This window comes from Pomacea canaliculata, linkage group LG11 (assembly GCF_003073045.1).
Source record: "Pomacea canaliculata isolate SZHN2017 linkage group LG11, ASM307304v1, whole genome shotgun sequence".
Taxonomy (NCBI): Eukaryota; Metazoa; Mollusca; class Gastropoda; order Architaenioglossa; family Ampullariidae; genus Pomacea; species Pomacea canaliculata.
This window is the reverse complement of record NC_037600.1, coordinates 9,440,793-9,466,280: the sequence shown is the minus strand read 5'-3', so window position 1 is coordinate 9,466,280 and position 25,488 is coordinate 9,440,793. Positions and strand designations below refer to the sequence as shown.

Here is a 25,488-nt window from a genome sequence, read left to right as displayed (position 1 = left end):
TTGCAACTACACTGTCCGAACCCACAGACGGGTGAGCACACAGGTAATAAATGTGAGGACATGAAGAGGCCACTGGACTCAGTCTCAGCCAAGTCACGTGATGTCCATCAGTAGCCGATACACTGTCACATGTAGGTGCAGACGGTCGTGGTCGTTGAAAACTGTCTCTGGAAGGTTCGTGCAAAAAAACAAACAAACAAAAAACAGAATCGGGTGAGAAGGGTTAATCTTCCTGGGTGGATGTGTTTCGGGGTTATGGAGGATCAGCTGTTACTGATGATGACAACGATGCAATAAGCAAAGCAAATTGCCAATGGTGTTGACGGTGACGCTGATGGTGACCATAGAGAAAAAGCTGGGTAGAGAATACCTGGCTGTCCCCACCCTTAATATAAGAGCAGGAGCAGACAACTGATGCTCTCGCCGTTACAGTAACATATTGTATCTCATAAAACATCAGTCCGCTCGATGAAAAAACAACAACCCGAGAACTGGTCGATAACGTAAAAGATGGCAAATTGGGGTGGGGGGTAGGGGTGGAGAGTGGGAAAGGCTAGGCTGTGAAGGGTGGGGGTGTGTTGTCCATGCAAAATACAACAAACAGTCTTTTGAGAGTTTTTCCTGAGAGCACCGTTCAAGTCGTCACATCGGAGAAGCTTTTTCTCCTTTGATGCAGCAACAAAAGAAAGATTGTTGAACGAAACTGCAACCTTTCTTCTCCTTCTTCTCCTCTTGTTTCTCTTCTCTTTTTTCTTCTCTTTTTTTTCTTTCTGTATGCAGAACACTTTCGATTATCGCGGATGGCGAGTCGTTCTTGCAGAAGCACGCGGGGTGCGCTAACAAGCTCGCGGGGTGTGAGGGGTGCAGGTCCCTCTCCATCCATCCCCCGACCACTAATTAATTCGTCATCAATTATTTAAACGTCATCAGTTCTTAATACGTCATCATGCGACCTTTGTTGGTGGTCTGACCGCGTGACCTCAGTGCAAGCGACCTCTCAAGGCCGGCCAGACAAGATGGCGTTCAGAACATCTTCGTGCAGGACACGGATGGTGAGGGTCGTTGACAGGAATCATCGGAGAGGTTTGGGGTGAGGAAAGAAGTATGAATGTTAGTACACGCGCTAAGCTAGGACGTCTGTGTGTGTGGAAACGCACGTGCGCACGCAAGCACGCGCGTACACACACTGAAAAAAGAAACTGTTGTGTGATCAATGGCTGCCAACGGCCCTTCAAGAAACGTTACAGTCGAACGAAGTGATATCGGGTTTATTTAAGTTTGGGTGGGGTCTCCACAGTTTTTGTTTCTTAGAAAAGAAAGACAATGAAACTCTTTTATGTAACTGAAGCTTGCTCTCTCACACGCGCACGTACGCATGTACACAAACTCACACACACACACACGTACAGTCAAATAAACACCTTATGATACTTTCTCACACATCCTCGTTTTATTGTTTAAGCCCTGCGAGGAGCATCTTAGTGTAGAGAGAGAGACAGAGTCTCATTGAGATAACAGAGGAACAAATCACCTGAAAAGCCGTTAGGCAAGGTTTTAATTAAAAGCGGATAGAAGAGGTTTGACACACACCGCTGCAAGCGACGTAAATAAACACAGAGTGGAGGCGATCGACTCTCAAGCGGAACAATGAGAAGAAAAATCATCGCGGGTACTTCACCGTCTAACAATCATGCCTCAGACTTCAGGAGTCCGTCTTTCAACCATACTTCATCTCAAAACGCTTTTCTGAAGAGAGACCTGGAGAGGTTTCTAGAGCTCCCTGGCCAGACACGCTGTCGGATAAGGCATTCAGAACCTGGACAAACCATTTTCTTGAAAGGTGATTTCGCGAGTCTCGAAATTCTTACACATACCAGATGTCTGCGTCTCTGAAGATCGGTGGATTTTTGTGCACTGCACATAACCGGCGAGTACTGTGGCATTATGTTTGGTAATTATCATTACTGCTGTTTTTAGAATTTTTAGAATTTTTTCCTGAAAACATGAATTCTTCCAGGTATTAGATGTTGCAAATTCTTTCTTTGATCAGTATGTTAAACGTGCTGTTCCTTACCTGTTGCCAAACAAAACGAAACACTTGTAGCCTTCAGTGTCAAATATGGACAAATGCTTGACCACTCTGTGAAAGGTTTCATTATATTCAAAGGTGAAAGGTTTCACTTGCTAAACTTGGTAAGGCCTCCACGACGTCAAGCCCACAGGAAAGGATTCTTTCCGAAAGCAGTTTTTCAAAATCTTTATCTTGGCCATTCAACTCCAAATACTTTCTTTTAATTGTTTCCCTATAATTATTTACCCTATTTCAAGACCTTGTTTCTCCCGTCCTGTACACCCGCCTTATTGCGGGTGACACATTCTACCCACCCACCTTCTTTTTCCCCCACCCCCCACAAGAAAAGAATAAATTGTGCCACCCACGACATTTCAGTCTTTCGAGAAACATCGGTGAAGGTACGTGGCCGGAAACGAGGGTGGAGGGTAGGGGGTGATCGTAAGCGATGGCACGAGCCGCGTGAGGCCAGCGATCAACGCCACCTGTCGGACAAATTATTTGCGATATTAAAGCAAGAAGTAACATAAAACGAGGCCTGATTAGGACTATCATCAGGAATTTATGCGCACTCTTGCAGTATTCCAGAAGGAGCTCCAACAGATCTCCTTGCTTCTCACACACCTACTCTCTTCATGCTACCTCCTACGCCTCTGTCTTCTCTCTCTCTGTCTCTCTCTCTGTCTTCTCTCTGTCTCTCGCATGACTAAACGCAAGATGTATCTCTACAAGTTGTGGATTATGTGCATCACATTGTCTCGGAGGCCACCTTGCTCTCGATCATACGTCACAGAGTAAGGAGCTCAGTTCTGTCTCTCTCGTCAACGACGATTATTGTCAAGCACATCAGACACTGGAACCACCTACCCCATCATCTGTATGTGCTTGCATTACATTTCCGTCTTCTGTTGGTACCTGGTCGCGTACCTAAAATATCCGTGCTTGTGATAACATGCATAGCCATAGATAAGATTGGTGAACGAAACATACCTAAACCATACGCACGTGCTCGCGATTAGTTACATAAGAATAAGACTACTAGGTTATACATACATAACAATTACATTGGTACTTGTCACTTAAAACGTAGAAGAGCATAGTGGATAAAGCATTTCCAGCTTTATATTTTCCAGCTCTATACTTGCGATGGATATGACAATTCCCTTTCTCCAATTCTCCGCCAACCTTCGCCCTCTCTCACTCTCTCGACCAACCTTCATCTCTTCTCTTCATTCCCTCTGGCCCATCTTAGTCTTCCCTGTTACTATCCCGTACCAATCCTCAAAAAAGCGCATTAGCTGGGCTTCCTTCATCCTAGCAAGTCAGGGAGGAAAACACTGATTCCAGATAATTTCCTTTAGGCTAAACAGACGTTTGGCCGAGCCGGCATGGAGGTGTCTCAGATGACAATTAATGCAGACAGGATCAACTGGACATGGAAAGGTATCTTCAACCCTGTGCATGGGGCTGGGAGAGGGAGCTGGGTGGGGAGGTGTAAATTAATGTGGACTGCATCCGGCTGGATGAATGGCGACAGACTGTGGATATTGTTCTCAGTGGAGAGGTGTGTATTCTCGCACACACCATCATCATCGCAATAAATTATCGGCTTCATCCCATTATCCTCGTCAGCAAGGACAATAATTCTTTGCTGCGACAAATTACTAAAGGTAATAACTTAACAAAATTCACAACTTACAGAACTTAAAGGAAAACAAAACAAACAAACAAAAACTCAATGCATGGTGCCCTTGTAAGTCTTGAAGTACCTGGATGGGTTGCACGAGGACTGATATCTCACGTTCGACCGTACATTAATCTCCACATCGGATTGTAGAAGACGAAGGCTCCATGCTACGTGCCCCAGGTCTGCTGTCAGAGACAGCTGCAGGTGCTCAGTGCCCGGACCTGACAGCTGCGACGTCTCCAGCCACCCTGCACCCTAACATTGTTGTCGAGATAAGACGCGGGTGTAGTCGGATGTCAACATTCCTAAGCTGACCACTCCCTCTCTCACGACTGCAAGTGGGGTCTGACAACGCTGACTTTATTTATTTATTTTAAATAGTTATTCTTTCCAGTTTTATTCCGTACTCTTGGTATAAGGTGACCAGACGTCCCGCATTTGGCGGGACAGTCCCGCTTTTGACCTCGTGTCCCGCCTGAATATCGGGCTGGAAGCCCAATGTCCCGCTTTCTGGCTTTCTGGAAAGTCCATCAAATGTCCCGGTTGTCTTTAAAAATCACTTTTTTCGGCGTTTTTTGACGGTGACGACACCATCATCGGCACTTGTCCCGCTTTCACCCCCGAAACGTCTGGTCACCTTATCTTGGTAGCAACACAAAGTGAAATGCGCTCACGAGTCGTATATATTCACTCAGAAGGTGAAGGTGGCTGGAGTTGGCCAAACATGTTGAGAGGGCGAGTCTCACAGCAAGTACTTTCGTACTGTTGCGACTGTTGCTGTGGATTCTGCTGTTGGTGTTTTTTCCGCGCTGTTTGTTTTCGCCAGTTCTCTTGTGCTCCTGCCAGCTGCGCGCTGAAGAACTCGTTGGTCAGACCGCTCGCTACGCTCCAGACATGCGCGCGCATGGTAAAACGCTAAGAGGCGAACACCTGCAAGGTGCTTGCTGTAGCCTTCATGACGTCAGCAGCTCTCGTTGTGTTGGCAGAGAGTGTACAAGAAAAGTTTGGCTACCTTTCTGTGGTATACCCTTAGTTGCTGACTCGGCGTTAAACACCAATACCCTCCCCGTCCTTTCTCTCACCCGCTCCTTCCAACTGATGAAGAGCTCCACGTGGTGGTGGTGATGGCCAACAGCTTTGGGCGACTCTGCTTAACCCGTCTGATCGCCCAGACGAGCAATTTGGCCTCGGCGCTGCAGTTTTTGATTTAATCACTGGCTGCCGGTCCGACGGCCAAACAAGATTATTGTTTGTTGCCAGCCCGCGTGGCTCTTGGCAACCACGGATGACAACTCACGCCCCGCAGGTTGACGAGGCGTCGGCGAGTTTTTAATCAGGTCCGCGGTGGAGGCTTTGCGGAGTTAAAGCTGGTATTAGATGACACGAGTACTCAGTCGGGTGTTAGCGTTAAATGCTTGGGTCCTGTCCTCGGGCCGTTCCCGTCTCGACCTAAGCTAGCGATTGGTGATCGCTTCTTAATAATAATAATCATCTCGATTGCCCGTATTTGCCGATGCAGTGGATGGGGCTGGAGCGGAGGAGAGTGGCAGGGGACGGCGAACCGGTCTGAAGACGCTGGACAAGTTTCTGGACGTCAGCTCCTCTGGATTCCAAAGCGCGTGTTGATCGCAGGTCCGCGTATTTCAGAAGCAGACAAAATAATACAAAAAAAGCTTTCAATAGTTCAGAATATTTCGGAAGTAGATGAAATGCAGCAAAAGGTTTCTACCGTTTAGCAATTCTGAAGCAAAGCTCTTGTTCATCGCTCACATACAACTTTCTAACCTCATTTATCTTTGTTCTTATTGCCAAAGGAACCACTTATTTTCTGAGTTGGTAAAATATGTCTATTTCGAATCAAAAACCAACGATGACCGTGTTTTTTCAAAATTATGGTTTTTCTTTCACTGCTGGGAAAGTGAAATTATTTTAATAGTAATGAATATTTTTATGGCTGGAGTAATAAATAAATTTGGGAATAACTTAAATAATTTCTGACAGCAAAACCTAAATAAAAACAAAACAACTAAACGTGTGTGTAGCGATGTACACATTAAGTTCTTTTAACAATGAATCTGCAAAAGAAATATATCGAGGTGTAACATTGAATAAAGGGTATCTTCATATCGGTGATGGCACCTTTTCTCGGAGAAATAAAATATACCTGCAATAGTTACCTTTCACCTTCTGCAGTTTTGGAGTACAATGAAGATCATATAGATTATATAGAAGATCGCAACACATTTCAACGATTTATTGTTTATTTCGTATCCACACTGCTGCAGGACTGCAAAAACGCTCGGATATCCTGCCAAGAGACACGTGCCTTTAAATCTTACGGGGTGGCCAGGCTCCTACACTATGGTTTATGAACAAAAAAAGAGATATGAACGCCTATGCAACCTACCACTGCTTTGAAGCATAGGTCGTTTGCAAAACAAAAAGAAAAAAGGAAAGGAAAAACAAAATCCTGTAAACAATAAAATAGAAAAGAGAGGGATTGGGGAAGATGGAGGGTGGGGACGCAGGAACGATTCGCACGTGCACCGTGCAGCTTTGTCATCCTGACCCACATCCCGCGAGCTTGAGCCTAGTTTACGGCCATGTGCTGAAAGTCCTCACCTTCCTCTCCCATCCTTACATCCCTGCCTCCCCTCCACCCCAAACTTTTCTTTCCTGTGATAGTCTTCAGATCGGAGACTAAAGGATTTAATAGGGTGGATGGTTGAGGGGGTAGTGATGAATGATCATAGCAGCCGGACGATATTGTGTAAACTTCTTGGTACTGTCTACCCTGCATTCGTATGACCAATATTTACTCGAGCAGAGGTGGTTTTTTTTCTTTCTCCCGCATCCTCCTTCTTCTCTTCCTGCTGCAGTTGATCTTCTGCGTGGTCCGGGGTGGTTGGGTGGGTAGGGGTGGGATGTGCTGTTCATCAAACGGCCATCGCGACATCCGCCACCCACAGTTCGCACGTGCCTGCCAACGCTTCCTGCCGCGCGCTATTGCGCGCACGTGTAGCAGGTACGCCACGCACATGCGCGGCCAGCATGCGCAGAAGGCGCACCCACAAGGATCCTGACTTCTTGGTCCGTAAGGTTACCTTCCCCTTCTCCACTTCATCGGGCTTTTTTGTTCTGTCTTCCGTCTTGAACAGTGCACGGAGATGCTAATGGCTGAAAGAATAAAATGGACAGTCTTGAAAGTAACACTGATGTGATTTCTTCTCCACCCTGCCTTTTGCTTTGTTGATTTCTTGACCACACGTTTTTTTTTCTGGGAGGGTATAACGACTTTTTTCCCTCAAAGAAATTGCTATTGTTGTTGATGTTGTTGTTATTGGCTTTACAAAAGAATTACAAAAGTGGCTTCCCTCACTAATTTTGATTGGAAGAGGAGACCAGCTTTGTGTTCAGTTTAGGAGAGACAAGTAAAAACAAAATGATGGAATTAGCTGCTTACAGCAGTTGGAGCATCTGTAGGGGTAGACAAGGGTCTGTGGTATACATTACGCCTCTGGCCACATACGACATTAGTTGTTGTATGCTGTAAGCCAGACCAGGGGTAAGGGGAGTAAATCCCATTCCCAAGTCAAAGGAAGCTGTTCATCACATTTACTGTAAGAAAAACTGGCATCCCGTAGTTAACTCGTGCTTTTTCTGGATTAAGATTCTGAACAGCGCTCAGGAATGCTGAAAAGCAGGAGAAAAATAAATTACTGCGGATAAAATTAAAACAAATCACTTGGCAATGTTTGGCATCCATTCCTAACGGACCTGTCACCAGAATCGGAAATACTTCTGATGATCCCAAGGTTGATGATTGCACTTGAGCAATTAACGGCGTTATTAACGAGCGTGCAACGCTTTCGCAACATCAACGTGGACGGGGATCGAAGGACCTGCAGTACGTGATCCGCCGGCCTGTCCGCGGCACACACACACATGACGAGTGTTGGAGGAAGAGGAAAAGGATCTGGCCAACACATACCTTGCAGGTGGCACAAGAGTCGATGCTGCCTGGGATGTCTTTTCCTGACTGTGCTCACCAGGCTTTGTAAGATGAGTAAGAAAAGAAGCGGGTAGCACTTACCCCTTTTTTCTTCGCACCTCCAACTCCTTTTATTCAAAAAAAAAACACCACCCCTACCTTCACCCGACATTCCCCATCCCCAATCCCCTTCCTCCAATGACGTGAACCTCGCAATGGTCATATCTGGCTATGCGTGCTAGGAGAAAGGGAGAGCACTGGGTGTGGTGGATGTTGGAATTCGTAAGTCAGAGAGATAGGGGTTGGGGTTGGGAGGAGATGGGGGTATGTGAAGAAAGGGTGGGAAGAGGAAGACAGGTATTTCGTTTTGCCTGGAAACCAGGTGGTCCGGCTTGGCGGGAGGCGCGTGTTGGATCACGCGTTTTCTCGCGATGTTTGGCGAAGCCGTTGGCGTTAACAATAGAAGTTAGACTGAAAGACGTGCACATGCCTCGGGTAGGTTTTTCTTTTTTTTTGCTTCCAACAGTGAGAGAGTGTGTGTGTTCTTTCAGACTAGAGAGAAAGAAAGATGACCGGAATGAAAATTATTGGGAAAAGGTTAATAGTTGCTCTGTTTCGAAGGTAGTGATCAAAGAAATCACTGCCGTCCTGTGATTCTCCTCCAATGGAACACGGTGTGACTGGGGGAAACAGAGGAAGTGGTCTCCTGTTCGAAGTGATGAGAGAACACACGCCGTTACCTATAGCGAATGGGTAGAGGGGAGTGGGGAATGTTTACACCATCAGCAGTTGCCGTGTAACTCACGAACCTACTTCTCTCTTGTCGTTAATATTGACCTCGTACACAAACTAAAAATGTGTTGTGAAGGTATGAAAGGGTTGGCGTGGTGGGTGGGCAGTGGGAGAGAAATCGCTTTGGGTCCCTTGTCATCGGCCTGGTCTTCAAGCAGCGATGGGATGGTCTGGTGACGTGGAGCAACACCGAGTCTCACAAGACTTTAAAGGTCGTTCACAACCGGACAAATATGGATGCAATGTCGAACCAAGTTGCCAAAGTTTTTACACGATGATCATACAGAACCATTGCCAGTTTTAGCCCGAACCTTCGTCCAAATTTGTCCTGTTCAGAAGGTCCTTAAGGTGCGGTTTGCCGTGTTCTGAACAACCAAGCTGACGTTACCATGCTGGCGGTTTTGACGTTTTGAAACACATCAAAGTAGCTTTCTTGGCAACCTATTAATTGGAATCTATAACAGTGGTGAGAGGTTTTATTATTATTATCTAAAATATCCACAAGCTTATCTTTTCATCTGTTACTTATGTTATGTCCACCCTTCCCCTCTTCTTTGTCTACCAGGAGAGCTCCTTCTAGTGTAGAGGCACGTCAGATCGTCACGGCGTCTGCGCGCGCATGTGCGTTGGCACGTGCAGGTGCGCGCTCTCATGATCGGGCATGCGCACTCCAGGGCATGCAGCGAGCTACTCGATGACCCACAAGCATGGGAGCGTGCACGGCGTTCCAGTCGTGCTTCGCAAAGTCAAACTTTACAGCTTGCCTTCCGTTTCTCACCTTCGACCCTCACCTTTGACCCAATCTCGCGCCCTGGGTCGAGTACTTCTGTAGCGCTGCACACGTTCAAGCTATAGTTGTCGTCACGAACATGAAAGGGACGAAACCACGACATCCGGTGTTAAAGGAGAATTTTCTCACCTTTCTTCGTCGAGACTCTTGAGGCGAATATTACTTAACGCACCGCGGAGTGAGAGTGTCAGCATCAAACAATTATTAATTAGAGAGATGGAATAAGAATCAAACAAGTCTTCCCCAACCCCCCAAAAAAATATTTTCAACAAAGGATTGTGATACTATTACAAGCATAAGTTCTTTAATGAGAGGTATAAAGAAAAAGCAATTAATCGAGTCATATAACAATTCATTAACAATGAAAGATGTGAGTCTTGAAACTTTTCCTAGCCTTCACCTAAAAAGAGAACAACACGTTAAAGTAAATAATAATGAAATATAGTAGTGCCTAAAACACTAATAGAGGAAACAATAAAAGATAATACACAGTAGGTAATTTATAAATATGTCTACTTAGAGAGCTTAGAGACATAGATGACATGTATGTCGTGTCATTTTAGCTGCCACAACAGGTTTTTACAAGATTTACTTTTAGTTCTACTTTATTTTAAGAAACCACAGAAATCGTTGATCCCGCTAAAACACAAGTGGCTTACAAGGTGTAGTAGCCAAGAGTTTACATTAACGCCTTTGTTTGTTTATGTTTTCTGTAACTTGTTTCGCGAAAAAAAAGAAGATGCTTGGCTCGGCTTCACTTGCTGTTTGAAATGTAAGTCTTGACGGGGACCGGACGCACAGCAGCCCGCTAAGTTCTAGCAGGATGGCCAACGCCGAGCAGTCAACTAAGCCGCCGAGAATTTTTCTAAGCAGTTTGCTGTTTCTTTAGCCAGGGCCAGCATCCTTTTGCACTCGGTCCGTTTGGTGCTTTCTCTGCAGTAAGCACTTTTTTTTTTTAACCACACAACAACAAGAAGAAAATAAATCAAACAAACAAAATAAAAACTCCAAACAAAAAAATGTGTACCGAGGCTTTCCTGTTAACTTCTCTTTTTGCCATTTCCTCCCCCTATTTATATTTTGAGCTTTGAAAATTATTCTTCGACCCACCATTTTATGGCGTGTTGTGTCGAGGGCAACACCTGCGCTGTGCACGCAGGCGAGTGCGATCTCAAACGAGGCCAAGAGTGCAAGCTCGGTGCTGTCCGTTATGCCACCGGAAGTTAGGAAACGCTTTTCTTGCAGACCCGCCATGGAGCGCGCAGTCAGTCTGGTTGTGTTTAAGACTCCAAAGACAGACGCCGAAACGTTCGTTTTTCTCAGTGTGCACTGGCTTGGCATTGAAGGCCATTTTGTAAGAGTTGTCCTTGAGGAGAATGGGGGGAGTCGTGGTATTGGGGGAGGGTGTGTTGTAGGGAGGTAAAATAAGTTCCCCTTCCCCCTGTTAAAGGCCTCATTCTCTCGTCGGAGCTGAACTCCCATCGTTTCTGGCCACTCCGAATCCTCATGAAGTCGGCCCTAAGCGCACGTGCTCACAAGAGCGATCTAGGGGGTCAGGAGGAATCACACTGTGTGGGACCCTGGGACCCTGGGATCTCTAAAGAGGGGCAGAGGGAGTAAACATGTTGGTACGCACGCGTAGGTGAAGCGGTGCGTGCGCAAATCGGACATTTTCAAACGTGCAAGAGAGCCCTCCTCTCTCTCTCACACAATACACGACAATACAAATGTACAATATCTTTATTTATCCTTTAAAGGAAATTGTTTTTTCGGTCACATGAGAACATCCAGTTACATAAATAATTATTAACGGCTTTAAAAATAAAATTACTCTATCCTATTTATTTACGTTGACACTTACAGCCCCTCTCGCAATTATTAAAAATATGCACACACACACACACAAACAAACAAGTGTGAGATTGAGATTTTCGCTAAATATTACTAATAATAACAACACAGTCTTAACACTGGCCAGTAACGCTCCATAGACTATTTTTCCATGTATTTCAGACGGTTCGCCATGAAAAGGTGCTCGCGGTGTCACCAGGGAATCTCGGCCAACGAACTAGTGATGCGGGCCCGTGACCAGGTGTTCCACCTCATGTGCTTCTCGTGCACCGCCTGCCACCGAACTTTGACCCCCGGAGAGGAGTTCGGCCTCAGAGACAATCAGGTGTACTGCCGCACAGACTATGAGCTCATGTTCCAAGGAGACTACATCCCGAGTTTGAGTCCCGGGATCGGAGGTCCCGCAGGGCTTTCCACCCATTCCCCTAATCCCAACGGACCCATCCCATTCTACAACGGGGTGGGCGCCGTTCAGAAAGGAAGGCCGCGGAAACGGAAGAGTCCACTGCCAGACGGGGATGGATGTACCAATATGGGTGAGTTTAATAACTGGAATATATTCTTGTTTGTATATTTATACACAGGTTTGAGTGTGTTTGTATATATATATATTTATGTGCGCAAGGATGATGATTCTACAAACGCATGCGCACACTGTTCAGCGGCTCCATCACAGTCCCACACAAGCATCTTCCACACGCATCTTCAACACAAGACACGCATGTGCAAACACTGGAATCGAGACATCAGTTTTATTCTACCATTATTATTGAATCACGATTGCAGGCGAATAAAAATTGTTCACTTCTTATGAACGCTAAAACGGTCATTCGGGAGTAAAGGATGGTTAATCTGGTAAATGGAAGAAATAAAAAAAAGTGGTAATGAGTCTTTATAACTACAAATCTGTGCTGAATAAATATGTTATTTACTTAAGATTTGTCAACACAGACTGCAACCAAAACTCATGTATGCTTAACACGGTCCTTCGACCGACCTTGGGCCTGGTAGCTTCTGTAGAAGCAGTCACCTGCGCCATCAGGGTCCTTAGCTCAGCACTTGAAAGGGTCGTACTTAACCCTTGACCCTTAAACCCCTCGCCCTCTTAACTTATTCAGCCTCTGAACCTCCCGCAGTTCTTGTCTCGATCTTCACCTACAGAAAGCAGCAAGTATCCCACTTTTCAGTGAGAGTGTCACTCTTCTCGAAGTTTCTAGTCAGCTGTTTGGGGTGGGGTAAGGGGTGGGGTGACCGATGTCGAGAAAGTAGTGCATTTATTTATTAATAATTTTTTTTAGTTGATCATCATCACATAACGGGGAAACACAGAGGTGTCAAACCTTCTAGCAGGTCATAATCCAGGTGAGGTGACTTGTGCTTGAGTGTTCTGGGGGATGCTTGCCTCCATACTGTTTCCTCCGTCTCGCACTTCACTTCCTCTGAGCATCTTTCTGTCTCCCTCGTTGTGAACATCGAAGTGTCAGAACTTGAGTTTCACATCATTATGTGGAAAAGTAATACAGCTGCATTCATAAGAGCTAACCACAACGGCAACAACAGCAGCAGTGGTGGTTGATATTGCTGTAGTAGAAACTGTAGTAGTAACGATCGAGGCGACACCAATCCTGCAAGAAAAATTGTCCGGCACGTAAAACCAAGTCATTATCGAAGCTTTTTCTCCTGAACAGTTTGTTTTTCGGATGAGATGCTAGAGACCAGCACCTGACGTGAGAGCGAAAGACCAAACACGAGAAAAGACGAGACTCTCGCTAAGAAGGAGCTAGAGAAGGCGGTTTGGGGTGGGGTGGGAAGCGGGTGGTAGTGGAAAGATTGGGGTGGGGGATGGAGAAAAAGGAAAAGGGGAGTCATTGATTTTTGGCGTGCTAAGGGACATCAATAATTCACAAAACAAACAGCAGTTAACGGGCCGAGCACGAAGCAGGTCCGTCGTCCCCGTTACGTAAGGAAAGAGGAGAGTGAAAAAAAAACCACCACCCACCCGTATTTGCGATTTATAAAAGCGTGTAAGCGGTTGGCAACAGGCAAATTGTCGTTCTCGTTGCTGTACCCGGGTATCGAGGTATAAAGACGGACGGCTGTACCCGGGAATCAAGGTATAAAGACGGTTCTTTAGCGGAGCTGTCTGATTGAAAACTTAAAGAGTGTCGTTAATTGATTATGACGGAAGTGCTCCTGGAGATGTTTGGTGAGCGCAGAGGGAGGTTAGATGGGGGTAGAGGGAATGGGGTGGCAGGGAGGCAAAAGTGGTTTGTGAGCGAAGAATCTTTAATGTCTCTTTTGTGCTCAAGATTGTATGTCGCACGCTTCAAGTGCAGACAAGTGAATCGGTTTGTTTGCTCAGGGACTGGCCATTTAATTGCCGCAAGCCATTGCTGGTGTGGGATTTTCATCGGAAGATGGCGCTACAGGCATATTAGCAGCAGAAAGAAAACAGCACTGCACACCAAGGTGTAACACTATACATCAGTGTACATCCCCGTATAACGACAATTTATTGTTCAACTTATTTTTCTCCTGAGAATATATTTTCAGCAGAAAATAGTCGCTTTCTCTTTTTTGAAAAAAAAAAGTCGTTGAAAGAATTTTTCTTTAAATCAACCCTAATTTGGTAACACATTCTCTTTGAAACTGTTATAATATTAATATTTCTTCTGTGTGAGTTCAGATTAAGTTCAGTAATATTAAAAAAAAATGTGGGTTATTTTTGAGAGATAGATTAGTCAGCTATTAGAACTAGGGTACTCGAGGTTAGTCTGACCTGCAAGCTATCATATTTATTGCTTAACGAGTTTGTTTTCGTTTTTTTAAACTTTGATAAGGCTCTGGAGCTAGCTGCAGTGTGGTCCATTCAGGGCCAATTTTTTTTTTTTTTTTTTCTTTAACGCTGCTGCTGCTGCAGTCGGTTTGGCAATCGAGTTCTAGATGCTTTTTCTAGTGCCTTCACTAAAACTTCCCTCTAGGCTCAGTGCCATCAGAAAACTGTGTCGCTCATTTCCAGTCGCCTGTAAGAGTTTACTTCACATGTGAGAGGTGAACAGACAGACTGACAGAAAAACAATAGAAGCGATCCACAAAATACATAGATAATGACATGTCCAGCGCACACAGAGAGCGGAATAAACAGATAACAGTCGAGGGTGATTTTTTAATCTTGCATCGCCGGGCATGCAAACACGTAGACACAGAGAATAGAAACAGACAGACAAACACACAACCAGTGCAGAAGAGGCACACGTCTCCATTGTCTCAGCTCTGTCTTTCCCAGAACTATTTCTTTTTGACGGGAGCACCGTTTTTTTTCCCCTCGCCGAGAGTCCTAACTACAACATGTTGGAATCAAAATGTCGATGTATCGACACCAGCGCCCTCGTCTGGTGTTATTTCTTTCCCCTCTCATGAGGGACGTTCGACCAGCGGGAGCTTATTCGGGTATTCACAGACGTTACGTACAGGGGGGAACTCCCTCGCCACCCGCCTGCCTGCGTGCTTGGAGGATTGAATCGAAGCGGTTTGTTAGCAGGTTCCGCACCCAACGACCAGACGAGGCGAGGTTTCCTCAGCAGTCATCTGCATGTCCTTGACCTCACATGTAGAGGGAGGGCTGAGAAGAGAAAAGTTGCTTGGGGAGGGAGAGATGTTATCAGGTTTATTGAAATTACGGGGTTTGGGGTGTAGACGACAGATTGGTCTTTCGTAAAGGGAGATTATCTTACTGACCCCTTCGTGGCTAAGGAGAATATTTTCTTGACTAAACTGTTACAGCTCCTTCATTTCTTTTTTTCTTTCTCTCTCTCTCTCTTGCGTGTGTGGGTAATTTTATTTGCTTTATCTTTGTAGTTCTTAAAAACTGAAGAGGAAGTCATGGCCTTATTATCACCCCTGATGATGTTATGTCATCAAAAACCAAGCAGATCACTTTTGAATATTGAAGATGGCGGTCGGTGGTACTGGTGGGAGTGTTTGTCGTCTTTGTCTTGGTGGGGTAGTAGTAGTGGCAGTGCCAGTCCTTTGACGTGAGAGCGGCTTTGTCACGTGATACGGATGAGTTCCTGTTCCACTTCAGTGCTCGCCCCTCTCAAAGACCTGCTTGAAAGTGAGACTTCCCGTGGCGCTTCCTGTTGGGGGCACAAGGGTGGGGGAGAGGACTGACTGCCTTGCCCCTTCGTCTCGATGGTGACCGGGCAAGTTGTGGTCAGCTGGTCAACGGGTCCCAGCAGCCTCCGCGTCCCTCCATTGTCGAATGAAACCAACATAATGATGTCACGGATCTGTTCTGGAGGACGTTTGACTTTCTGATTATGGTGTAGAAAAACCTGAGCTTAAATTTAAAATTAAAAAAATGATAGACGATCATATCTTCGATTCTGTGCTGGTGTGAAATGCGGGCAGTGCTTCATGTTTGGAAAACAAGAACATTGTTCATATTTGAATAGAATCAGGAACCGCAACCACCGCGGGTGCAACCCCTTGTTTCATCTGACAAAAGTGTGAAAGTGGAAGATTTATTCAGTCTTTTCTTACACTATTTTTTTATGTTTCAAATTTATCAAAGTACAAAGGCGGCAGTCTCAGGTCTTCAAACCTCGATGAAAGTCAGCAAGTCACCCGAGAATGGACGATAACTAAGGGGGCGGTCGTGCGCCGCCTAAGTGAGCAGGAGAGCGAAGGGAGAGCACTCGCAACGCCCCCTCGCCTCCCCCCACGTGACGACTACAAAGAGCAGGCGACTCGGTTTGCGATCGGTGAGGCGGGCCGCAGCGGCGAGGGTCGGAAAATCGTGCGCGTTGGAGCGTGTGGACTCGCACGTGCACGCAAGAGGGCTGTTCTGCCTGCACGAGCATGTGTGGGCACTCCGACAGAGGATGGACCTGCAGGCGTTTTCATTGTCCTTCTCAATCGGGCCGTCTTTCTCTCCCTCTGCCACATCCATCGCCTCACACACCCCCACCCGATTCTCCCACCCAACACACACAGCGAGAGAGAGAGAGAGTTGCTTCCACAACTAGAAGAGATCAAAGTCTGAATGACGGCGACTGCAGCCCCTAGGGTTAGGGCCGGGCCTGCTGACGAACTCTTGGGGTAGAGAGAGAGAGAGAAACACAAATAAGCTTGATTTTACTGGAGAACAATGTCGCCCAAGGAGGAGCAGGGGGCTTTCGGCGGACCTCCTGTGCTGTTCCTGCCTGAAGATGTTCCAAGAAAGCATTATGACATTCTATACACCAGAGGAGTCGTTCGGTTGCTGATGGGATGGTTAGCAACCCTGGGTGAGCGGTCTTTCAGGTGTGTGAAGGTTCTGGAACTCCTTGACTCACTCATTCATCCATTTGGGACGCTCAGAGTCTATTTGGTATGTACGAACGTGGTCTGAAATGTCTGTATGTGTGTGATGGAGGGGGAGGAGAGAACAGAACTGTCAAACCATTTACAATGATAATTAGAAGAAACATCAGACCCTCAGGGGGCTGGCCCTGACCGCAGACCTGCTCACTGACCACCGGGAGCAGCGACGACCAGCTGGAGACGCAAAGGGACTTGGAGACGAGATGGGGAGGGGCAGCCCCTATCCGCTCTCTTTCTCTCTCTTCCTGTGGGACAACGCCGTACACCACGTGACCAGGAAACGCCGCGAAGGCGGCGGCGTCTCTCTGATCCCCTAGAGGCCTCTCGGGCATGCGCAGTAGTGCGCTGGCCAGGAACTTCCTTCCGTTTTCGCGGCGTAGCTTCTGGCTCTTGAGAGAGGGGGAGGGGAGAAACTGGCAGGACTGACTAGGGGAAGGGGGAGACAATGCGGGCAGCAGAGAGGGAGTGAAAGCAATCTAGATCCGCGCGTGTGTGAGTGTGAATGGATAGGGGGAAACAACTTTTGAAAATTCTTCGTATCGCACAGTGTTAATCAGTGATGATGATGATGACGATGGTGATGAAAAATTAAGCATCCATCTTGGCCATAAATACATGGATACAACTGCGAACGGAGAGTTCCTTGTCTTGTTCAACGTAGTCACTTTGTGGAGCCTGCCTCTCTCTCTCTTCACCTTTACCCTTCTCCGGCTAACTCTACCCCAACGCTTTTCGTGACATGAATGGATGCACATTATACTCTTGAAGAGAGGGTGACTTGCACTCAGGAGAGAAGCTTCCCTTCATTTCGCTTGTCTAGTGTTACCCGGAGAATTTCGTGAAAGAAGGTGGGCTACATGACGAGTTGCGACACGGGGACCCCGTAAAGTCACGTAGACATCACGTAGAAGGGCAAACATTTTGGTAGTTTCTCTGGTCTGAAAAAATGTGACTGGTTGGTGGGGAGGGGGTTGCGTGCAAGGACGATTAATCGGTTAATGTTGATAGATGGTGATGATGCTTGCAATAATGGTTGTCTGGCGATGGTAATTTACAGACGTGAAGGCAAGGGTGCTATTGAAGATGGATTGTATTGAAAGTTGTGCTAGAGAAAAGAGGTGGAGAAAGTGGATGGTGAAGGGGGGAAGTGGGATGCCGGGAAGGCGGAATCCGAAGCTGTTTTATTCTCGTCCTCACATTCTAATGAAATGACTGTAAAGCTTCCTTAACCAGACTATTTTCTAAGAATGACTCAGGTAACCTTTACATCGGCGCATGCCCCACACACACTCACACACGCACAGACAATTACAATCCTGAAAAGTAAAGAGTGTGATTAAAAGTCTTCACTCTTTCAAGGGGTCAGTTCAGTTCACTCGTTATAGGAGGGGTTGGGTGGGTTGGGGGATTGGGTAGACGACGGATGCCGCTGTTGACATGATTCTCCAAAGTGACTTTTGCTGAGCAGTAAGCAGCGGAAAGGTCCAGCCTGGGAAGTCCAGTCCACTCCTTCATCTTCTCCAGCCAGTCGACCTCAGCGTTGACCTCGCTCTTCGAGGCAGTCGTGAAGGAGGTCTTTGAGTGTGTTGTGCCAGGTCACATGGCCTCGCCACGAAACCTACTGCTGAAAGAAGACTATTTGTTGATATATTGGGGGGGGGGGAGGGTTGTTGTTTGTTTGTGAGTGGGTGTGTTTTTTTATGGGGGGAGGGATTGCACCAGGAAGATAACCTTGCTCAGTGTAAGTTAGGCCTGATGTTACAGATTCTTGAGAAAGTGGATAACCCAGGGGCTACAACATCAAAGTCTGAACCCCAACTCGCGCACACTAACCAGTTTACTACCAGCGAACAAGGTTGTAGAAGATAAAGCAGCGGAGAATCGGTAACGAGCATTGCCTATGGAAAAAAAACAACAACAACAGCATCAACAACAAAAACAAACATCGAGAAAAGGCTGCGTCTACTGGTGGTCAGTCGGTGTGGAGAGTGACGGATAGGTTCTTGCCGTGTAGTAAGGTTGAGAGAGGGTTGATAGTGGGAGGGACTTGTCTCGTAGCTAGATTGCTTAATGTAGTTAATCAGTATGTCAGTCCCTGTTTGGTCCCTGTCACCTGCCACTAGTAAAGAAAAATATTTTTAATCTCCCCATCTATTACGTCACTGCATGGCAGGAGTAAATACGATACAAAGGTGCATCCGGATGACGTGGCAGTACGTCTTGCATGTAACGGAATGTTTTTATTCTCGATCTCATTTTTCTCCATCTCTCCCTTTCTCTAACGCTCGCCTTTTAAAATCCTACAGTCTCTCTCTCTCTCACACGCACACACACACACTTCACATCTCGGCTTCAAACTGTTTTCTCTGGAGTCTCGAGAGTTCGCCGGTGGCTTCATTTGTAGCGCGGACGATAAACATCGGGCCGACTCGCCTTATCATGTCATCGGTGCCTCGCGTTGCTGTCTCTGGTCAGCCATGATGGCAGCCAACGGGAGGAAATACAACGCAGGTACCTTCCCGAGCTCCTCTCGCTCGCCCCCGAAAGAGTTATCTGTCTTTTCACTTCTTTTTATTGTCGTAAATGGAAGGGGGATCAGGTTGGTAGAGGTGGGGGAGTGGAACAGCGGGCACAAGGAATGTGGACGAGTACAAAGCAACAAAGTACAGTGACCCAGCCTAAACTGCTTCAGAGAAAATAAAGGTTAGAGGAAACAGAAGGCTAAAGAGTTATGTTTGGAGGAGCGTAGTAAGTAGATTTTAAATGATTCCTGGGTGTCTGAGATTTGTGGAAACAGCCGCTTCCAAGAAGACTCCGTTTTTGATGTTTCTTTTTGTGCTATGCTGGATTGCTTTTTTGAGCACCATTCCGTCTCCTACCTCTCCGAAAAAAAAAACAGTTTCTCCTTTTTAATGGCAAACTCTTTACTACAAGAAACGGTAACTTTCTGAAAAAAAATTATGCTACATTGCTGTGAACTTGCATAATGGTCCTGTATATTTCTCTCCAGCACCTTACTTGCAGCTTTGTCCTGGATTCTCCACTCCGTTCTCTTGCTGTGGGTTAACATCTTCATCAATTGTCTAACTCATCCTAGCCCCGCCTACCCCTCCCTGGGGTAATGTTTTTGCCCGTGTAGCCGTCTAATTCTCTACCCAAACTGTAGGGTAACGTCTTTTGTTTCGTCTATACTCTCCACCCCAAAGCCCCCACAGTGAGGCATTAACAATATAACACAACTTAACTATATTGTGAAAGAAAAATAAGCTTACTATGGTGTCTGGGTTGTAATGACATATTACTGTAAGGTCAACATTTAGCAATATAGCCTGTATTAATGTTTTAGTGATGTTCTCATGCTAACGTTGGCAGAAAAACAATTTCCTGACAAAGATTAATAAAGATATTTTGCCCCACCTGAAGGTACTTTCAGCTCTTAATCGCTGTCCCTCACCCTTCACCATCCTGAGGAAATACCTTTGTTCTCGTCTAACTCTCCAGGCACAACCGTGTTGTTACCTAGTCGTTCCTTCCAACGGTTCGAGATTAGGTCGCCCTTTTGTGGCACTCGCTCGGCATCTCTCTCTACCTTTCTCTCACTCTTCCTCGGCCATAGCCATCCTCGCCAGGGCTCGGCCTCGTATCTATGGCATCTGATTTCCGCTCGGCGGGATGCGACGGCGGCCGGGGCTCCGCCCAGCAAATTTACCTGAGCCAAAAGGTAACCCAAACGTGCGCCGCCGCCGATGATCCTCTTGCCTTTGTCACTCCGACTTTTCCGCCGCCGAGATCGGTTTTGACTCACATGGTGATGATTACAGACGGCCGCATGCCCGTAAGCGACAACTACTTCACAAGGAGAAAAAAAAACAGTCCCCACTATCAAAGCCTATTTAAAAAGTTTGCGCGCGAACCCTGGGCTACTGGGTGTGACCCCTACCCCACCGTTTCGTCTCGTGTCAAGCTAGCGGACCCTGGGGGTGTTTGGCATCCTTCTTCTGTCTGAACCCGCTCGACGGTCGGTCTAGGGAGGACAGGCTAGCGGAAGAACGTAAAGATCCAAAGCGAGGCTGGGTGAGTTCCCACTGAGAGCCCAGAGGTAGGACTGTGCGTATGTGCACGCCGTGTGACGAACCGACGATTTCACGAAGTTTTGGGAGAGGATGAGGGAATACTCATCCCCTTACTCCCTCACACACACGCACACAAATGCGTCCTGAAATATAAACACGTTCCACAACTCTCCCCCTCGGGTTTGTGTGATTGTGCGAGGCCTGGAAACAATCCACGCTTGCCCCGTGACGTCATCCATCGCAGAAGACGGTTTTGAGGGAAGATGGCGGTATAGGCTACGGAAACTCTTGTTTAGCTCCTACATTCGGTGCCTCTAGTGTGAGGAACATTCTTTGGAACCTCTGACTGGGAAGAGCAATCGTTACTGCCTCTGGCACATGGAATTGTGGACGGGTCTTCTGGCCAATGGCTGGTGCCCTTAGCACGCGCATTCTTTGACAGCTAGTGGACATTCTTTGGTCCCTCTGGGTAGTTGCTATACACAGGTACCGGTTGGTACTTTTGGCTAGAGGAACATTCCTTGGTACTAGCGGCTAGTGTTTGTTTGAGACAGTAAACATTCTTTGGCACTTCCGGCTAAAGGGCATTTCTCAGTATCTCTGACTAATCGTGTTTTTCACTTCTTCTTGTTCGGATGGCCTCTAAATGGCGGGCTCTCTATTTCTAGCTCTCTCTTTTGCATTTCTTCACTCTTTGCGTGCGTGCTGTCCTTCTGTATGTATGCGCGCTCGCCGAACGTTTCATGCTGATCGCAGTTTATCTCTCCCACCCCTTCCTTTTAAAAAAAAATCCCAGCAGGTCCGCTCACCTAGGATTCTGGGGATCGTAATCGGTTTGTTCAAGGGTGGATAATACTTCTGACACTCTACCCGACTCTCGACAACGGTCTTTCAACCTCCCAGAAGCCGGCGTGCTCCCGCTGGGAGTCGACAAAAAGCGACTGTCTCCACCCGGATTATAGACCCCCCGCCACTAAATGATGTTCTGGTTGAGAGCAGAGTTTAAAGCGTGAAAAGGGAGGGGGCTTTGCGTGGGGTAGAAACGGCGACTTTTTCAAGGGGTACAAGTGACAGGTGAAAAGGCGTTGAGATAGGGTACAACCACTCACGCGCGATTGTAGATACGTCACGACAAGTTATTGGCAACTGCGAATCCGCTTATTATGGCAATAAATAAGTAAACTAAATAGCACTGCAGGGTTGAGATGGTTTGCAGGTGAAAGTTTTGCTCAGGTGAATCATAGGGAACAATTTTGCGCAGGTGATTTTTGTCCATCGTTTGACAACAAGCGAGCGTCCTCTGTCCGTGTTGTTAGTCTGTTTCTCAAGGAGCAGGACCTTCTAGTATTTGATGATTAGAGGAAACATTTTATCACCCCTCTATTCCACTGATCTTTAAAAGAATGTGTTAAGTCTGGAATACGAGAAACCAAACATCCACCTACCCCATCTCCCACCCCTAAAAAAATAAATTAAGAGCTAAAAACAAAAATAAAATAAAACAAAACAAAATTGATTTTGCATATAACAACTAAGCTTTTTTTTAGTCAGTAGCTGTAGTGAAGCTGTAAAGAAAATCTGTCTTTGACCTTTAACCTTTCCTCATGTAAGGCGTCAACAGGTAAGATTTTGACCTGAAAACGCTGGAAAGGTAACATGACAATCTTTTGTGTCCTTTCGCTCCAAGACTGGTGTGAAGTTGAATGAGGCCCATCAAAGCCGTTTGGCATGTCCCTCATCCGGGCACAATGGCTGCCGCTTATCGCCATAGTTACTGGACGAGCAAGAGCAGAGACAATCAACACCTTGGGGGTCGAAGCCAACCCTAGGGGCACGGAAATGATGTAACAGACGCCTTTGGTTTAACTCAACCCTGGATGGTTTGGCCAACGTACACTATTTTAGGATTTAAGTTTGACTTAAGGGTCCAGTTATTATTACAAGACAGAAAGACTGACAGACATTTAAGCAAGCAATAGGACAAGTGAGACAGGAATACTAATAAGCAAAGAGACGTGAGATTATCTATATATATAGAAGAAAAATAAATACATAGCGTGCTGCCATTTATTTCGTGCATGCTGGGGAAAGGAAAGCAGTTGCAGGTTTCTGTTAGTGTAGAAGATTCTCATCATGTTTTTCACCTTTACATGGCATCTTATTACGGTTATTAACCACGTTTACAAACTCCATTCACAGCGCAATAAGCTAGGATCGTCCTGTAGTAAGGTGGTGGGGAGGGATGTGACACGTGATCTCGCGCTGCTAGCAAGAATAACAAAAATGTAATAACATAAAGGCTGAGGTTATTTCACATGCAGTGTGCGACGATGAAAAGCGTGAAGGTCAGTTTCTCCGCGTCACGAGCACCAACCGTCAACAATGACGTCGACAGGGAAATCTGTCAGCGATCACAATGCCGAGCGCCCTCTGTTGGCTTTTGGAGCGCAGAGGGGAGACCAGCCATGTATTTCTGTCCCACCAGCCGCTTCCGTTAAACATTTTGTCGCTCGCCGTTCTTGTTGGCTGAACACACACAAAGCCTGTCGCGTCTTGTTAGGTTATGATATGAATGGTCCACCATACGACAGTCTTAGTTCTTCTCTTCCAGCTTTAACCTTTAACCCTGTGACATTATGCACAAAACCTGAGCACACACTGAGGGCAACATTGCACAGCAGACATTTTTTCACGGTTATTTATTTCTTGGTGTGTGTGTGTGTGGTTTTTTTTTTTTTTTTTTTTTTTTTGGAGGGATGTTACTGAGCAAGAAAGTAATTACTCAGCCACAGTAAGTCAACCGTATAATGTATCAATTCGCATTGTTACTAAACTACACGATTTATACTCCATAATTACATACTTCGCCTCCTCTTATTTTATTTTCTTGGTAGGTTTTTTAAAAAATCAATCCAATCAACTGTCGCGTTTTTTTAAATGTAGCATCCTTCTTTATTTTAAAGGAAACTGGGCAGAATTTTTGTCTTTACTGAAACAAACAAAAGTACGAACAACGAAAATAAGATATTTTTTAATTATCCTTTTCTCTAGCAGTACCTTTCTTTGCTTTCCTCTGTTTAACACCCCTTCCCTCACACACACACACTTTTTACCGCTAAAAAACAAAATTTTCGATATATCGAGGTTTTGTTCTCATTGTGTTATTACAATTTATTTTTCAGTTTCTATTGAATTCAGCGTATATAATTTTGTGCTTTTCTAAGTATTTTAAATACGAACACTCCTTTACAAAGATCGGGTGAAACTCGTTTCTTTGCTCAGCTTTGTCTGTTCTGGTTTTAACAGTCTCAACGCCAATCATACCTCGAGGAAACAGAATTTATTCTGCAGAAAGTCTCTTCCCTGTGATATTTCTTAAACAGAAATTTTCAAACTTACCAACAATCTGTCAGTCAACAACAAACACTCCCGCCCTTCCACACCTGGCATTGTGACGTCACGATTGTATAAAGTTTTACTTCAGCCCAGCTTGTTATGGTTTTTTTCTTTTTAAAAAAGGAAAAAAAAGACTAATATGAAAAGAGAATAATTATACGTTTCCCTCGACGTTGACAGTTGTAGCAGAAGATCGTTTAGCACCAAAAGGCCATGTCTTTAGTCAAAACTAAAATAAAATTAGGACCAGTCTCTTGGCAAGCAATCGATGGCGAGGAGCAGCACAGGCGGCCCTTGTCTCTGGCGCCAATCTGCTTACAGGCGGCCTGTGTCGTCTTAGGGACCCCAGGCTCCTGCAAAGCCGCGATCTCTCCCCCGGATTAGGGGTGCGGCCGGGATTCCCTTGCACGCGCTGTTGATCCCTGTCAATAATCTCAGAGGAGGAGACGTGGGAGAAGGAATGGGCTCGGAGGGAGGAGGGGGGTATGCATCACCGGAAGAAGTTCACCCATGTTTGTATGAAATTTTTGTTGTTGCTTTTTGACTTTTTTTTTTTTTTTTTTTTTTTTTTTTTTTTTTTTTCTGTAATTAAGTGTTCGAATAGATTTACAGACTGATAATGTCTCCATTTTTCCATTGTTTGCGAAGAGAAACGGGAGCAAAATATCTGTGAACTGCATATATGCGATCCACCTGCAGGCTTTACATTGACACATTCCCCATTTTTCATTGTGGACAATATTCTCTGCCTTTAGTGCATTCCATATTTTCCAGTGCACTCCAAACATTGCATATTTTCCACTACACTTTCCACATTTTCTACTGCACTCTACAACATTTCCCATTTTCCACCGTATACTATAAAAGCTGCTGATGTTAATGCCTCTTAATTTCTACATCTTTTTCATTTTTCTTCTTTTTCTCATCATCCCCCTATTGAATCTATCCTCCTTTTTAAAATATAACAGAGAAAAAAGAAAGTACATAATATTATACTAAATAAAAAAAAAAAATCTAAACCGCTGCTAGAAACCCTGTATTCACTGATTTCCCTTATCCAAGAAGATGACTCAGTAGCCTAACCCCAATCTGGAGCTGAAAAGCTGACCAGATTCTGTAGAGGCGGGTGGGACACTCCACCCTCTGAGTTCGCGATATGAAGTGGCATCTATGTCGATTATGTGGTCGGGTTTAACAAAAATAAAGTGTTGCTTGTTTTGTTCAGTTGCGCTGGCCATTTTGACTGCTTGTTTCGGTGATTTTCTTTTTAGTTCTCTTGCTGTGGGGCTGGGAGAGTGGGATTTCTGTTTATGTTTGACCAGTGTCCACCACCATCTTGAATTTACCGATAATATTCTCACTTTAAAATAATTTTTTTTCAATCTTGTAAAATAAACAGTGACCATAACTCCGACGATGCATCAGTTTGCCTCGAGCGCTAAGTTTCTTGTCTTTTTTTTTTTTTTTTTTTGA

The 25,488-nt window shown here is 45.7% G+C and overlaps 1 protein-coding gene across 1 annotated transcript in view; it reads left to right on the top strand.

Annotated features, from left to right (window-relative positions):
- LOC112575597 (LIM/homeobox protein Lhx9-like) overlaps positions 1–25,488 on the top strand; it is a 66,248-nt gene that overhangs the window by 15,145 nt on the left and 25,615 nt on the right. The window contains exon 3 of the mRNA XM_025257561.1: positions 11,345–11,718. Coding sequence (XP_025113346.1) covers positions 11,345–11,718 — 374 coding nt within the window. The remainder of the gene's footprint in view (positions 1–11,344; positions 11,719–25,488) is intronic.